Genomic DNA, 16596 nt, shown 5'->3' with positions numbered 1-16596 from the left:
CTGTCTTGAGCACTGTGCATCCTCTGAAATGGAACTGGCCGTAAGGCAATATTCAGCCTTGACTCTCAGAGCTGGGCCCAGCACAGCATCGAGACATTCAACCATCCTCCCAACCACCTTGCTTGAACCCACTAGAATCCACCCCATGCTCAGAACTGGGGAGAGGATCCAGGAATCCTGTTCCCCAACCTTGGCCATGCATTGCCCATGCTGGCTTTAGATAGGTTTGTGACAGAAGCAAAAAGTCAAAATGGCCATACTGTGTGAAGATGGAGGTGGGAGGAGGCAGGGAAAAGATGACACTTTATCTAGAATGGAAAACAAGGGACAGTCCGAGGTTCAGGGTAAGTCCAGCCCTTGCATACCATTTTTTGGGTGGGTGGGGTGGGGGTGCATGAGTCAGTTTCTCTTTTGGCCTCATGTTTTTGCCTCAGGTGTGTGGACACCTTGGGGGGAAATCTGGGGCATTTTGCTTTCTGACATTAGTACAACCTTTGTAAAGTGATGAGTTTGGCATCATCTTGGGAACTGAGCCCAGCTATGTAAATGAAGCACAACTTTGTATAAAGGCATCCTAGAGCCTGTAACTCATGGCATCAACTTCATTTCCTTAACAACCCAAAACGAAAGAAAAGTCACTGGGAAAGGGAAATTGTATCATGTCCTAATAATTAACTCTCGGATAGAGAGGGGAAGTTCAGAATGCACACAGAGAGAGAAATAGCTGCCCAAATCTGTTTACTGATGTATGTTTATATTTCTAGCACAACTCAAACTGGATGAGGGTGTGACTTTGCAGAAATCAAGCATATTCTCTTAACTCAATTATGCCTGCAAGCGGGTGGGGAAAGGGATGCATATTCTTCTAATTTTCTTCCCCACTCACAGCATTTCTAATTGTGAATGCAATTGGATTTAGAATTTAAGTATGGGGAAAACTTAGCAAATGGCTTCTAAACGTTGCTGCTTTATATCAGCAGCAACCAAGTTTCAGTGTCAAAGGTATCGCTCAACTGAATTTTCAAAGTCTAGGCTGAAATTGAAAAGCCATGCCCGAAATACTTACTGAATTTTTTATTCCCACAAAGTGTCATTTGAGCTATACCAAACCATTATTTCTTGAATTTCTCTGGGGATGGGGCCAAGCACAGTGAAGCATCTGCTTTGCATGCCAAGGCCTGAGTGACCCTAGTGGGCCTACAGCTGACCCCTGACACCGGCCCCTTTTGCCACCCACAGCAGTCACTGCTGCCATCCTCCTTTCTCTGGGGGTTCAATCCTTGCATTCAATCCCTGGCAGCATCTCCAGGTAAGACTGGGAAAGACTCCTGCCTGAAACCTTGGAGAGATGCTGCCAGTCAGTGTAGATGATGTAGAGAGCCAGCGTGGTGTAGTGGTTAGAGTGCTGGACTAGGACTGGGGAGACCCAAGTTCAAATTCCCATTCAGCCATGAGACTTGCTGGGTGACTCTGGGCCAGTCACTTCTCTCTCAGCCTAACCTACTTCACAGGGTTGTTGTGAGGAGAAACTCAAGTATGTAGTACACCGCTCTGGGCTCCTTGGAGGAAGAGCGGGATATAAATGTAATGATGATGATGAGCTAGGTGGACTAATGGTCTGACTCAGTATAAGGATGTTTTCTATGTTCCTGTTAGTAATGATCACATTTTAGCTCCCCTCTTCATCCTTGCAACAACTCTTCAAGGCAGTTTAGGCTGGGAGACAGCAATTGGCCCGAGGTTACCCAGTGATGTTCCTGTCTGAGAGGGGATCCAGCTCTCTCTCTCCCAGGAAGGGGCAAACCAAGGGCAGGCTGAGAGACCCTGGCAGAAGTCTGTGCTTGGAGCTGAGCTGGTGCTTGGGGCAGGATCTAGGGTGACCAGATGCATTAACAGGATGGGGCTCCTGTCTCTTAAGCAAGAGGGGGAATTTCCACAGTTGTACCACTGTGCAACCTTTGGTGCGGCCTTCGGCATGACAAGCAGTACCTGTCAAAATCCCCATTTCTACACACCTATGACATTGCTATCCTGCCTTTCTTCCTCCAGAGACCTCCGAGGGTTCTCCCCCCTTTTCCATCCTCACAGTAACCTTACGAGGTAGGTTGATCTGAGAGACGGTCACCCGCTGAGCCTCCCAGCTGCATCATGGGGATTTGCCCTCGAGTCTCCTTCGTCTTGGTTCTGCTTGCTAACACAACAGGGACCGCCTTTACCTTTGCATCTGGTTGCCCTCACCTGAGGCAGTGAGCTTGGGAAGGCTGGTTGGCTGGATGCCTGCGGCTCTCCAACCCACCAGACTCCACACCCCTCTGAGACCTGGAATAGGACCCAGTAGGCCTGGCCTTCCGCCCAGCACCTCATCCCCCCCACCCTCCGCTCCTGTTTCGTCTCTTTCTTCAGTTTCTTTGCAAACAGTAACCTGATGCCAGGACGTGCGGAGAAGCCTGTAACCGGCAGGTGGCCCGCCCCGGCCTGGGTATTGGTTTATTTGTCCCTCCCAAACACAGTTTCACGGTTCCCACTCCCCACCCCTGCCAACCCGCAGATTATTTTCTACTCAAAGCTTTCCTCCTGGTAGTAGAACTTGTGCCTGGCCTCCCCCTGCCTCCCCCTGCCCTAGTAATGCACCCACCCCCTCCCCACACGGAGCCCTAACCTTTGCTGCTGCCCAAAGGGTGTGTCTGGCTATGGCACCCTCTGTGCCAACGAAGTGCCACCTTGGAATGTGGAGCCTAATGCCAGTTTTTTAGGCAGGTGAGGAGATTTCAGTGGCATGAATAAAGTATCAAAGGTCAGGCTGCCGTGCTTTTTCTCTCTCTAGGGGCAGGGCTACTGTGCCTTTAACAGCGGCGGGGCAGGCAGAACTCCCAGAAGCCTAGCTTCACCTACGTCGAGACGCTTTACCTATGGAACGCCTGCCTGCTGTGCGGTGGCTAACAACACGGGAGCCCTGTTGGGAGCGTGCATGTGTCTGGGGAAACAGCGACCTTGCCGCCTTAGACAACAGGGGACATGTCAGTCAGGTCAATTGGTTTCCCATCGCATGCCATCATAAGGCAAGTTTAGCACCCAGCTAGGGAAGCCTGCATTGCAGACGGGCACAGAACAAAAGAAATTCGGCTGAGCCTGACACGGTGGGGTGTGGATAAAGGCTTGGCTCTGGGCCAGTGGCTCAGCCCCACGCTTCCGACTTGGCCATCCCACCTCAGGGATCCTCCCTTCCGCCTCTTTTATCTTTAACTACTGCATGGAATCTGAGGAGAAACATGTCCTGCGGTTGCCTGGGCACCCTTCTTATCCCGTCTCCTCCTGCCTGCCCCAACCATTTTAGTAGAGCTGGGCAGTTGTGGGTGAGGAGGAGGAGGAGGAGGAGGAGGAGGAAGAAGAAGAATGGCTGCTGCCACCACCACAGGCAGTGGCCCCGGGGAAGGCCGCAGTGGGGGCCACATCCTTACCACTTCCCAGAGAAAGGGGGTAGGCAGCAGCGACTGCTGTCTGTGGGTGGCGAAAGGGGCTGGTGTCCGGGGTCAGCCGTAGGCCCTCTAGGCTCGCTCAGGCCTTGGCAGCTGCCCAAGGCTGGCAGTTCTACTGGTCAGACCAGGAGCAGACTGGATTTGTGACAACAACCCTGTGCTTTTCAGAAATGAAAGACTCGGTAGGTGCTTTACAAGCATCCTCCTTTGCTTCCTTTCCTTTCCTTTCCTTTCTTTCCCCCTTTTCATCCTCGGCAGGAAATTCGATTGCACAATTCGCCCCACCCCTTCCCCCCCTTCTCTTTTTGCCTCTCTCACATCCCTCCTGCTCCCGCCCCCCCCTCCTGCTACTGTCTTCTTGGGAACGGACTCCAGGAAACAACTTCAATGCTTTTTTTTTCTCCTTTCCCCTCGTCCCTCTCTGTAGGAGGTGTTGTCATAGAGGGGAGGGGAGAAGAGCTGGGGAATTTCAGAAGATGGGGACAACACCTTGGCTTCCTATAAAGCAGCCAGCTCACTGGGGCTTAAGTACCAGCAAGAACTGCCACCTCAAGGCAAAAGAGGCCACAGGGAGGCAGCTCCTTGTACAGAGAGAGAAGCCAGGAAAGGATATCCAAGCACCCTCCCTCTGGGGGAAAGCAGGAGAGAATTCAAGAGAAGAGAAAGATACCCGCATCCTCCACTTGGGGGCAGCAGGAGGAATTTGCTGGAAGGAGAGATACTTCCGTCAACCATTTGGGGGCGACAAAGAGAGCTTGGCATTTCTGCTGGGATTTGAAACTTCTGCTGGATTTTAGAGGGAGCCAGCCATGACCATTTCTTTGAGTAAGTACAGTCCTTTGTCCTTTTGATCACTAAGGGTGGGCGTTGTGCTTAGATTGTGTGTGTGTGTGTGGGGGGGATGTTTGGGCAACTCTACTATTTATGCCAGATTTTATGTTAATGTTGATGGTTGCATGCCAGCAAGTGCTAGGTTGCACTGAGGGGTATGTTTAGCCTGGTCTACCCATGCGATTGAGATAGAATGCGACTGAGGAATCCTGGGGTGGTAGAGTGGACTGTACCGCTTCAGGTGGCGGTGGGTGCTATTTCAGAATGCTTCCTGCGTGTAAGCATTTCTTGCAAGTAAAACACTAGCACAAAAGAAAGAAAGGTTCTACCAAGCCTGCTCCTTGCTCTGCTGGTTTACTGCCTGCAAGGAGTTTTTATGCCAGGAAGCATTCAAACATGTGAGTCTGCTCCATCTGCAGCCTGAAGTGATACAGCCCGTTTGACCTCCTAAATGTTCTGCTATCCCCTTCTGACATTTCAAGAGATTTCAAAACAGAACATCCAAATTGCAGCTCCTCTCAATACATGGCATAATTGACAATTGGCTGCCCTTTAATGGTGCAACTCTGCTAACTCACACAGCTCTTAGAGCAGGACAGTTGTGCAGCCTGAGCCACAGTGTTTAGGGGTAAGAGCCAAGGAGCAAGGCCAGGGCAACCCTTTCATGAGGCGAGGTGAGGCAGTTTCCTCAGGTGGCAGGTTCTTGGGGTGCCAGCAGGGTAGCAAGAAGCCCTCTTTGGAGCAGCTCCTCAGGACCAACCTGATCTTTGCAAGCTTTGCAACGAGCACGTCTCCTCACACTCCTTGCAGGAAGCACAAGAAGAGAAGCAGAGGTTGCTGGCAACCTCCCTGCCTTCGTGCTGCTGTCAAAGCTTGCAAGGATCTGTTTTGGAAAAAACCTGGCCCTTACCAGGGCTGTGGGGCAAAGCAGCCTTTGAGGTCTCACCTTCGGCACTGCAGAAGCTTGGTGGCCCCTGCAGCAAGCAATGTGGCACCTTAAAAAGCATTGAGCGGGCTTGTGCCTGCTCCTTAGGTTGAGACGTCCAGGTGATGGTGAGGTAGATTAGTGGCAATCTCAGCATCACGAAGAGTGTCTCTTCATTCTGAATAAAACTGGTTCCTTTTCAGCCAGCAGCCTTCTGGTCCTTTCTGCTGCCCTGTTCCACGTCGTCTGCCTTGACTCCACACGTTCTCTCAACGCCACCATCGTCCAGACCTACAACCTCGCCTGCTACATGAGAAGCAACACCACCGTCCTTCTGAACACCTATGTAAGAGTTTTGTCTTGCAGTATCAAGGGGGTGCAGTGTGGGTTGTGTCTATTTCATGCCAGTGGTTTTTCAAACTGTATTCTGGGAAACTCCGGGCTTCCTCAGAAGCTTATCTGTGGTTCCTCAGTGAGAACATCTGTACCAGTGCAGCAGACGTTTCCATGGAGGACGGCTTCCACATCATGACTTATCGTCCCCTGAGATCTAGAGCTGTGAGGGACTGTTGGCTGTGTTCTTGATTATACTGTCTATTCCAGCATTTTAGGCCCTTCTTAGTGCCAAAAGGGGGGACAGAAATCCTTAGATTAAAACAACAACTGGGGAACCATAAGGCCCCACAAACCCCACAAACTGGGCCAGTATATTATATAAAATGTGTGAATAAGTCCTACTCACATATTTGTTCAACACTCATACGATGTGCAAGTTCTCATGATTTGTTTGCCACCAAAAGGAGGAGGAGGAGGTGTGCATGCTCCTGTGAATCTCAGCTTCGAGAGTGCATGTGGCACAAGAGAATCTCAGCTGGAGGTTCTCAGCTGGAGCATGTGCCACGAAAGAATATCAGCTGGAGGTTCTCAGCTGGTTCATGTGCCATCAGAGAATCTCAGCTGAAGAACCTCAGCTGGAGCATGTGCCACGAGAGAATCTCAGCTGGAGCATGTGCCACGAGAGAATCTCAGTTGGAGAACCTCAGCTTGAAGATGTGCCACGAGAGAATCACAGCTGGAGGTTCTTAGCTGGAACATGTGCCACGAGAGAATCTCAACTGGAGCATGTGCCATGAGAGAATCCCAGCTGGAGAGAGCATGTGCCATGAAATGTGCATGCTCCCATGAATCTCAGCTGGAGAGAAAATGTACCATGGGATGTGCATGCTCCCATGAATCCCAGCTGGAGAGAGCATCTCATCTGGGAGAATCTCAGCTGGATGTTCTCAGCTGGCACATGTGCCACGAGAGAATCTCAGCTGGAGAGATCATGTGCCATGAGCTGTGCATGCTTCCATGAATCTCAGCTGGAGAGTGCATATGCCACGAGAGAATCTCAGCTGGAGCATCTCAGTTGGAGCATGTGCCAGGAGGATCTCGGCTGGAGAGAACATTTGCCATGAGGTGTGCACGCTCCCATGAATCTCAGCTGGAGAGAGCAAGTCCCACGTAACAACAGGGTGGCTCTTGGCTTGGTGTGGCACTGTGCCAACATTTAACTATGATTGTGAATCTTAGAGCTGATCTACAGTGGTTACACTTTGGCTCGGCACTGCACCAAGCTGAGGGCCGTCCTTTTTTTTACACAGCACACAAACTAACTGAGATCCACGGGAATGTGTGCACCTCCCCCTCCTGACTTCCGGTGGCAAACAGATTGTGAGTACCCACCTAATCTCTCTATGACTACAACTATCTATATACTGCTTTTCAACAAAAGTCAAAGTGTTCACAGGTACAGATCTGTAATGCAGGTTATTATTCACAGGTTACACTGAATGGTTGTTCATTGGTTTTGCAACATGACAGAGGGAAGGGAGACACCCCCTCTCCCCGCCAAAGTTGGGATCAACAGCAGAGGCCCCCACAACTCTCCAGTGCTACTTCTCTGCCTTTATTCCTATCCTGTGGACAGTGGCCGGGTGCCCAAGTATTTCCTATGCTCTATTTCCCACAACCTGTCTGGGCATAAGTAGGCAGATGTGATGAGGTCATCGCACAATCCAGGGCCCGGGCACGCAGCCAAGCCACCCGCATCCATGTAAAGGAGAAACTGACTGAGGTGGAACTACGGTTGGCTAGTCTGGGAAATGAGAGGCCTCTTTCTCTGCCCACCCCACAAAGCCCTCCCTCTGAGGAATTCCAAAGGGATGAAGAAGCTGGGACTGGCAAATGCCAGCCCCAGAATGACTGAGGGGTGACAGGCCGGAAGAGTGCCTTTCCAAGACCCCCTGGAGTCCGCATGCTGATGCATTGCTGCAGTCTGCCTATAATATACCCCCCGCTTGGAAATCCTACCTTAAGGGGGGGTGGAAATCCCTGGAGTACACTTGTCACCTTTATTTTTCTGTCAGGTATCCAGTGGCTTTGGCAGAAACCCAACAGGTACAGCTTTTCTCGGCACCGAGGTGCCAAAGTGGGGAGAAAGGAACAGAGTGAAGGGAACATAGAGAGAGAGAATAGGGAGAAACAATTATTCTCTCTCTCTCCCTCCTTCTCTCAAAACTCTCTCAGGTTTCTCCCATGAAACTGGAAGCACAGCCATGTCACGGCAGCTAGAGATGATGGTGACCACTAGCAAAGATTAAGCGCTGCATCACACTTCAGCAGAGAGCTCCCAGGGAGGCATACAATTAAAATGATAGAAAGGAAAACGATACAAGGTGAAACGCAACATCAGTAATGTTGAGGAAGCAGCAGCCATCCCCAGATGATAAAACCCAACCGAAGCATAAAACAAAGCTGAAACTGGCCAGACAATGTGCTGGAACTAAAAAGTTAAACATTTTTTAAAAGAAAGACTTCACCTGGTGCCAGAAAGAACTAAATGTTGGCACCAGGTGAGTTTTTCTGGGGAGTACATGACATATTCAAGGCAATCCTCTCTCTGGTCACGTCTTAGAGGGCAGCGGGACGATCTCAGATGATGATGATGATGATGATGACAATATTTATATCGTGTTTTTGAACCAAAAAAATTATTGAAGCAGCTTGCTTAGCAAAAAAAAGAAAATAGTTCCCTGTCCCAAAGGAGTTCACAGTTTAAAATAGCAACACAAAAGAAAAAGCAGCCACAGCCCCTGGAGAAATGCTATACTGGGCTGTAGGGGAACAGTTGCTCTCCCCTTACGAAATATAAGAGAGCCACCACTTTAAAAGGTGCTTCTTTTGCCCATTAAGCAGGGAAGAGTGGACAGTTCAGGCAGACTCCTGCAGCAGTAGGCTAGTGTGGAAAAGACCAGCACTTTGAATTGTGCCTGGAAACAGAGGCCACTTCCATATAGCAATAAAGTGCAGGGTAGTCAAAATTTTTGTGCAAGTTCCAAGTGCAATCTTACTCCCTGTGTGCATGCTGTGCTACATGATGCCGTGCTACTTCCTAGTGCAATTTTACCCTCCATACATAGACCGAGTTGGGACTTTGTGCGATTCTTGCAGCGCCACCTTCTGGCCACCTCTTGCATTCCGAAAAGAAGGAGCAGCTTCTTCTTGGAATGCAAAAACTGGCTGGCAGGTGAAGCTGCTGCTGCAAAAATTGTGCAAGGTCCCTATTTGTTGTGCGTACAGAGGGTAAGATTGTGCTAGGAGGCAGCTTGGAAGCCTGGCTTTGTACAGGGAGTAAGATTGCCCTTGGAACGTGTGCAAATGCTTTGGATATAACTTTACCAGTTACCAGACTGGCAACCAGTGGAGCCGTTTAAAGACTGGTGGAATCTGTTTCTTATAGCCAGCCCCAATTAGCAACCTAGTCACTTAATTTTGTACTAACTAAAGTTCCCTGGGAAGCTTTCAAAGGCAATCCTATGTACAATGGATTGCAATAGTCCAGTCTGGAACTTACCGGAGCATGGAGAACTGTGGCCAAGCTATTTCTGGCCTGGTGGGGCTACAGCTGTTACTCCAGGCTTAGCTGGCTAAAGGGCCGACATACCATGCATGCTATCTGGGTCTCCAGTGACAGGTCTGGATCTATCAGGGCACCCAAGCTGTGAGTCTGATCCTTTAGGGGAATTGCAGTTGCTGGCCACTTACTGCCCAGCCATGGTGAGAATCGACTCTTTTCAGACTAACTTTGAGTATAATCACAGATTGACAGCAAATGGCCAGCAGATGGTGCTGCGAAATTGCGTGATGTGGAAGTACGTCATCTGGACCCTGCGTAAAGCAAGCAAAAATAATTCTGTTTCCAGAGTCGTCATCCCCATCTGGTAGCACCCTAGATGGAGCTCTGTGGGACCCCATAGCACAGATAACATGGGGCTAGTATTATCTTCTGAAATCAATTGTCCAGGTAGGAGCAGAGCATTGAAGTGCAGTCCTTAGCCCAGACACCTACCCAGAAGGCTACCATGGTTGATGGTATATGGCTTTAAAAATAATTAACTATAGAAGGCCCCCTGTCAACGGCTGTGAGCCATGGGAGTCAGGAATAGGACCTCCATGAACAGAGACACCAAAGAGTCACAGGAGGGAAGGGCTGGCTACCTCCATCACACCTGTCCATAGCTGGAGGCAGAAGCTGACATACTGTGCAACATGCCCTCTGCCTTGTAATGGAATCTGTGTGCAGTTGTGCAAGAGTGCTCTTGCACAAACACGGGAAATTGTGTAAATGCAGTAATGCGATTAATGATCACTGGAAATAAAGGCCACTGGTTGCACAACTGTGTTTGTGCAATTTCCCACTATCCCACAAGCGTGCTCTGGCACAACTGCGCATGTTTCATTACAAGGCAGGTAGAAAATTGTACAGTGTGTCAGCCACTGTCCTAGACTAGATGGACCCTTTTGGAATCCCAGAGAGCAGTTTCCTATGTTCTTAAATATTAAGATTGAATTCTCAGAAGGGAGGAGCTTGAGACACGGGGGTCAACTCCCTGAATTTGGTGGTCATGTTGGAGTTCTGTTCCTCATAGTGATGTGCATGAACCAGCAGACAGCCAGTTCAGCGGCAGGGTGTGTGTTACTTTTAATGAGCAGGGAGGGTGCTCCCCCCCCCGCTGCGTTTCCCCACCGGCGCTGTGCCCAAAATCGCTGGTGCGGGGCTGCAGCATACCCTCTTGCTGCCCAAGTCAACGTCAGACCGCAAGTGGCCGGTGCACATGCGCAGCGTGGCGGGTTGGGGGGGGGGAGAGCACCCTCCCTGTTCCTTAAAGGTAACCCCACTGCCGCCACCGAACCGGCCAAACTGCCAGACCTCCAAGCTGGTTCGGCAGTCCAGAAAAGGACCACCAAACCGGTTAATGCACATCCCCTAGTTTTTCATCCCCTTATCATATTTGCACCTTATATATGTGTGTCTCTCTTTCCACTCCTAGCTCAGTCATCAAGGTGTTCCATTTAGCAACCCAGGCTTCAGTGCCCAGAAGCTGCACTATGAGGGGGTGCCTACGGTTGCCATCCCTTTCCTAGAATGGCGGATCCTCAGCGATGGCAAGCGCCTGGGCAAGAACTATGAGGCCTATTCTGCCTTGTCGGAGTTTCTGCAGCTGGTCTTGGACGACCAGTTGGAGCTCAATCCTAATGAAACGGAGCTCCTGGACATGCTGAGGCGGACGCAGCAACTCATCCAAGGCCTGCTCAACAATTTGACGGCCATCATGACTGCCATGGGAGTTCCAAGCACCGCTCCAGCTGACCCACTCATGTTGGACAAGACTGAAGCCAACTCCTTTGAGAAGAAGGTTCGAGGGTATGTGGTGTGCCAGATCTACAAAGAGTGGGTTGACCGTACAGTGCGAGACTTCTCTCTTCTCATGAAAAAATACCCAGTTTAAGGATTACTCAAGGAGTCGGAGGTGCCCCTGTGCCCATTTCCTTAGCCTGGTTCTTTAGGGAAGTGGGCGTAGGGAGAAGACGAACATCATATGTATAGTGTGGTAGAGCGAGTCTTGAAGTGTCCTCATGGCATTCATTTCAAATTTTTCTGTTCCTATGCAGAGCCATCTAGTCCTCCAAGTTTGCAACAAAAGTTAGATGTGCCTGGTACTGATTGGCTGTCTGTCAGTGATGTCACCAAATTACTGCCCCTTTTGCATTTTTTTTTAAAAAGCTCTTTGCCTTTTTTTTTTTTTAAAGAGAAAACAAATGAACTGATAAATCAGGGGTGGGGAACCTTGGCCCTCCGGCTCTTTTTGAACTACAACTCCCACCATCCCCAGCCACGGATGATGGGAGTTGTAGTTCAAAAACAGCTGGAGGGCCAAGGTTCCCCACCCTTGCAATAAATGCATGAATGTTTGCTTGTTTAAAATACATATTCAAATGTATCTAAAGGCAGACAGCCTGCCGAAACGCAAAGACCAAGAGGAATAGCTGAGCCAGAATTTGATTTGTTAGGATGCATGTATGTCATTTCAATTGCAAAGCCAGGCTCACTATATGGCTAAAGGATATCTTGTGAGCCCCCTTTTTAATGTCTGATTACCTATGAGATTACCTTGTGCATCTATGTTCAGCTAGGCCAGTTGGATCTATGTTCCCTGATTTTGCACTTTATCTTCCTGGGAATAGTCTGTTATTTTCAGTGGCAGACAGTTAGGCCTATGCTTAACTGAGACTAATTAGATTTCAAAGTACTGTATTCTCACAGCCATTGTGGAACAGCTAATGTGTGTGCGTGTGTGTGTGCCCATGTGTATGTGTGCATTGGATTGTTATTTATGTCATAGTGAAAAGTTTACATGGGGTATTTATATACTATTTAAGAGAGACAATGGGATGTAATTTATTCTGTATTTCTAAAGTTCTATAAAGCTCTGGAGATGTAAAGAGAATGTTAAAGAAAAACTGAAAGAGAGAGAAATATTCCAAGAGATAAAGGAGTAGAAAAAAGCACAATGGACGTGAAAATTAGGACAGTAATAATGCAGTTTGATCAGTGGGTGCCTGCTGAGGCAGCCCTTCCATGAGGTGAGGTGAGGTGGCCGCATCAGGCAGCAGATTATTGGGTCCCCAGCGAGGTGACAAGTGCCCCCCCTCCTGCTTTTTTACAAGGGGAGAGAAGGGGAGGAAGGTGCACACAAGGGGGAGCCATTTGGCACGCTGCCTGAGGCACACAGAGGCCTTGAGCCATCACTGGATACCTGCAACCTCCAGGGATGGCCGCTGCAGAGGGAGGCTTCATATTGCCTCAGGGTCAAACCAGATGTGAACGTAAACGTGTGCTTAAGTGGTTAAAAGTGGAAATGCCTCTACTTAAATAAAAAAGAATGTTGTGTGGGGTCTGGGTCATCTACTGCTGCTGCTACGACTATGACAACGAGGAATATTTATATATCGCTTTCCAACAAATATTCTCAAAGTGGTTGGGACTTCAGTGCACGGGGAGTGGGAAGTTAATTCTTTCCCTTTTCCCCATTTCCTGGCCAAACATTGCATTCCCTCCCACTGTGAAAAGCTGCTTCGGGATCAAATAACCACCTCATGGGGAGGGGAATTGCCGCAAAGAAAGAGTTAACTTCCCTTTTCTTACGCACTACAGGCCTGACTGGGATTGCTGCCTCCTGAAAGCTGTTTTTGGATGAAAGAATAGGAGCTTCTGCTCTTCAGCACACATTTACATGCACGTCTAGTTTGACCTGTAGACACAATACTTTCCAGTGGGTGTTATTCACACATTCAGCAGTGAGTCCTCAAGGACCATTTCACACATGCACATTTATTGCTGGGTGACCTCAGCATCAAGTGGTAGGTTGCATGTGGGAATGAGCCATGAGAGGCAGAGATGTATCTAGGGGAGAGGGGGCCCGTGTTCGCCCCTCTCCCCGGAGGCACCTCAGAGTGAGGGAGATGATGAAGAAAATAGGGAGGAGTGGAACTGGGGAGTCTCTCAGGAGTGTGGGCGAGTGGGTTCTTTGAACTCATCTGCTCAATTATAGCTACACCCCTGATGAGAGGTCAAGAACCACAAACTGAACTTTCATATCTTCTCACATCACTTCCATGCAAAATGGTTTTTGGTGGAGCCAGTTCACGCATTCCCTTGCCAGTAATCTCGATATGATTCCACTTCACACATGCACATTGATCAGCTGATTGCTCTACATTTGATTGCTGTGCACTTGAGGACTAGTAGCAGATCTGATTCCCACCCCCACCCACCCCCCAAAATAATAATTGCATTTGAAATGATGTGAGGAGATACAGGGGTTTCATCTATGATAGTCCATTCACTCCTTACTTGATTTGCTGTCAAGCGAGGTACATGCATTTCTGAACCACACCCCAAGACTTCTAGTGGTGCTGAATAAGGAGAGATTAGTGAGCTGTTATTATCTGCACTGTGCCTTAGGAATAGAACAAGGTATACATTTATATCTGCTCAGAGAAGCAGCCATCTCTGGAGTGGGGCATTTGAATTATTCCCCATACAGAGATTAATATCTTGAAGAGGAAATGTAATTCTCTTGGATGGAAGGATATAGCTTTAAAATAAATTTCTGTTTTCCCTGTAGGTTTTTCCTCATTGATATTAAACATGTTTTTCTAAAGGGGATATATATATATATATATATATATATATATATATATATACACACACCTTTAGAAAAACATGTTTAATATCATGTTATCTTTCTCTCTCTCTGTCTCTCCTTTATTATGGTCAAAGACCAGTCAACAGATTTTATTTTGTATGCTATTTTTAAATGATTTGTTTAAAAACAATGTTAAATATAGTTTATTTTTGATACTTTGATAAGCATCCTTGTTCCTTGCAGAATTTCTTTGAATACATTTTGTATCTGGGGATTTTATAAATTTTATATAAATATAATTTTATTTGTGTAATAAAAATCAATAAAAATCACACCATAAACACTGAGTGAATTGTCTTTTGTCTGTGAAAGCACAGGCGTTTGTCTCTATTTCAGCAAAATTTCTCTTAAAAGCAGAGCTGAGATTAATATCCAAAGCCAAGACTAAAAAAGACGGGTTCAGAGGCTGATATTAAGGCACATGGTGTAGTCCTATTGCAAGAAGAGCAGTGTGTGAGTGTGATAGGATAGCAATAAATTTTATTACACATGACTCTAGACTTTTGACACAGTGATACAAATGTGATTATACAAAATTTCCTAAACTTCCTGCTTGGCATCAGGGGTTGACTACATCAGGTTCAGGCTGGCCAGGGGCCTAGGGCTATCAAAAGGCCCATGAGAGGGGACCTTGAGACCCTCCCCAGTGCCCACCTCTGCAAGGAGGCAGCCAGGAGTGGTCGTTTCATGAGGCGAGGTGAGACAGTCACCTCAGGTGGTGGATTATAGGGATGCCAGCAGGGCAGCAAAAGATGCCCCATGCCATGGCCATCAGAGCAGCAGTTTGGGACCAGGCTGACCCTTGCGAGCTTTGCCAGAAGCACCTCTTCTCATACTCTTTGCAAAGCTTGCAAGAAGCACGAGGAGAGAAGAGGAACCTACTGGCAACCTTCCCTCTTTCCTGGCCCCTGGCACTTTCAGGGCTTGTAAGGGTCTGTTCTGAAAGGAATCTGGCTCGCATCGGGGGTGTGGGGCAAAGCGGCTTTTAGCACTTTGCCTGAGGAACCACAATACTTTGAGCTTCCCTTGAGCCAGCAGAAATGGCCCACTTACTTATTTACTGTCTGTCTGTCTGTCTGTATGCAGCAAAGCTTTTCTGATGATTCCTAAGCTCCCCATCATTCACGTTTGTGTCTCCAGGCTTGGAGATCTCACTCTGTATATGGTCAGGAGTCTCACAGCATCATAACTTAGGACAGGTCAAGCAACAGCGGGCCAGTTGCCCCTAGATTTTTCTCCTAAACAAGCAAATTGTAAAGGGGAGCAGATGCACGCCCTCCGTCATGCTGGGATCAGAGATGCACCTAGGTAATTTTGGAGCCTGGACCTAAAAGCCTTTGGAGGCCCCCCCTCCCCTGCAAATTAAGCATAATTATGCTCCACTGGGTGACCAAACCATCCGAGACAGACTAAAGAGGGTTTGGGGGGGCCCAGGGGCTATGGAGGCCTCAAAGACTTCAGCCCCAAAGTCCAGGTGGAAGAGTGCCTCTGGCTAGGATATCCTAAGTAGACCCCAGAAGTTAACTAAAGCAGGCTAACTCTCTGTCAAGACCACTCTACCCTCCGAGAGAAGCGCCTTGTCTTTCCCCTCCTTTCACAAAAACGATAGCAATCAGCTAACGTACCAATTAGCTCAACAGGAAGAACAGAGATAAGGCTGGCCGAGGTAAATCCCACCCCCACCAAAGGAGGTTGAGCAAGCTATAGGAACCTAAGAGATGCACCCATCAAAAGTACTGATTAGATTACTGGACTTTTCCGTTTATGCAGACTCTCCTTCTCACGTCTATGCACTCTGTTTTCATGCCTTGGCATTCTTCGGCAATTCCCACATTGTTACACTCAGGAAGAAAGATCAGCAACAATGGGATCCTTGCTGGACCCTCCCAACACACCTGTTAGTCAACCACAGTAGAATGGAATTTGCCCCCAGGATATGTTTTGGGGTATAAGAACCCCTAACTACATGATCCACTCCAGTGTGCTTCCTGGGATTTGTGTGCTCCCTTGTACGCTTCACTTGGGACTCCCTCAGCTTTCTGGGCGATCTACTGTCTACTGGCCTCCATGCAAGGTGGTGTTCAGTATTTTGTGCCACTTTCCAGATCGGCTCTCTTGCCCAGCCTGACCTACCCAGTTTTCCTCACTAACCCGGGAAGCTGGTTCCAGGGAGGAAGCACCCTCTTGGAATCACTTCCAGCGACTAACTCCTCCAACTTTCTTGCATCCACCTTGGCCCAGCGTCTTGTTCCTGAGGAACGAAGTTGAACGGTGGTCCCCGGAGCCCTTTGTCCAGACCAGGTGATATGGTCTTCACCTGTCCTTGGACCCAAAATCTATCTCAGTTCCCCTTTCTTAGATCCAACCCCCTCTCCTTCCCTAAAAACGTCTTTCTCTTGCCTCTCTGGAAACCTACACAATTAGGACTTTAAGCTAAAACGCCTTATTGCAGTTAAATGCATTTTTGATAGTAATAGTGCTCTAACTCTCTTTTCTTTGTACCCCCTTCCAACAATAAATGTCTTCTTCTTCCCCCGAAACTTGAATCTTGTCTCAGTCCAGACATTTCCTGAGTCCAAACGTTTGCACAGATTAGAACTGACATGGAACTGACTCCCTTTTTAAAGCCAATTCCCCCACAAAGCCCGAACACTGGGGTGCTGACCAAACATCCCAGGGCAGTTTCACTAACAGTTTGTCCGTTTGACATTTATGTACCACCTAATGGCACCATGGGAAAGCAACCTGCCTAGAGAGCAGGAGGCTGTTT

General features: G+C 48.5%; 1 protein-coding gene across 1 annotated transcript; it reads left to right on the top strand.

The window, feature by feature from the left end:
* Positions 1-313: 313 nt before the first annotated feature.
* Positions 314-11066, top strand: LOC128330933 (cardiotrophin-2-like). The gene is made up of 4 exons (XM_053264301.1): positions 314-344; positions 2050-2100; positions 5436-5578; positions 10608-11066. The coding sequence occupies exons 1-4, from the start codon at positions 314-316 to the stop codon at positions 11064-11066; spliced, it is 684 nt and encodes a 227-aa protein (XP_053120276.1).
* Positions 11067-16596: the final 5530 nt, after the last annotated feature.

This window comes from Hemicordylus capensis, chromosome 6, assembly GCF_027244095.1.
Source record: "Hemicordylus capensis ecotype Gifberg chromosome 6, rHemCap1.1.pri, whole genome shotgun sequence".
Lineage (NCBI taxonomy): Eukaryota > Metazoa > Chordata > Lepidosauria > Squamata > Cordylidae > Hemicordylus > Hemicordylus capensis.
The sequence above is the reverse complement of the archived record's forward strand: the minus strand, read 5'-3'. Positions and strand labels throughout refer to the sequence as shown.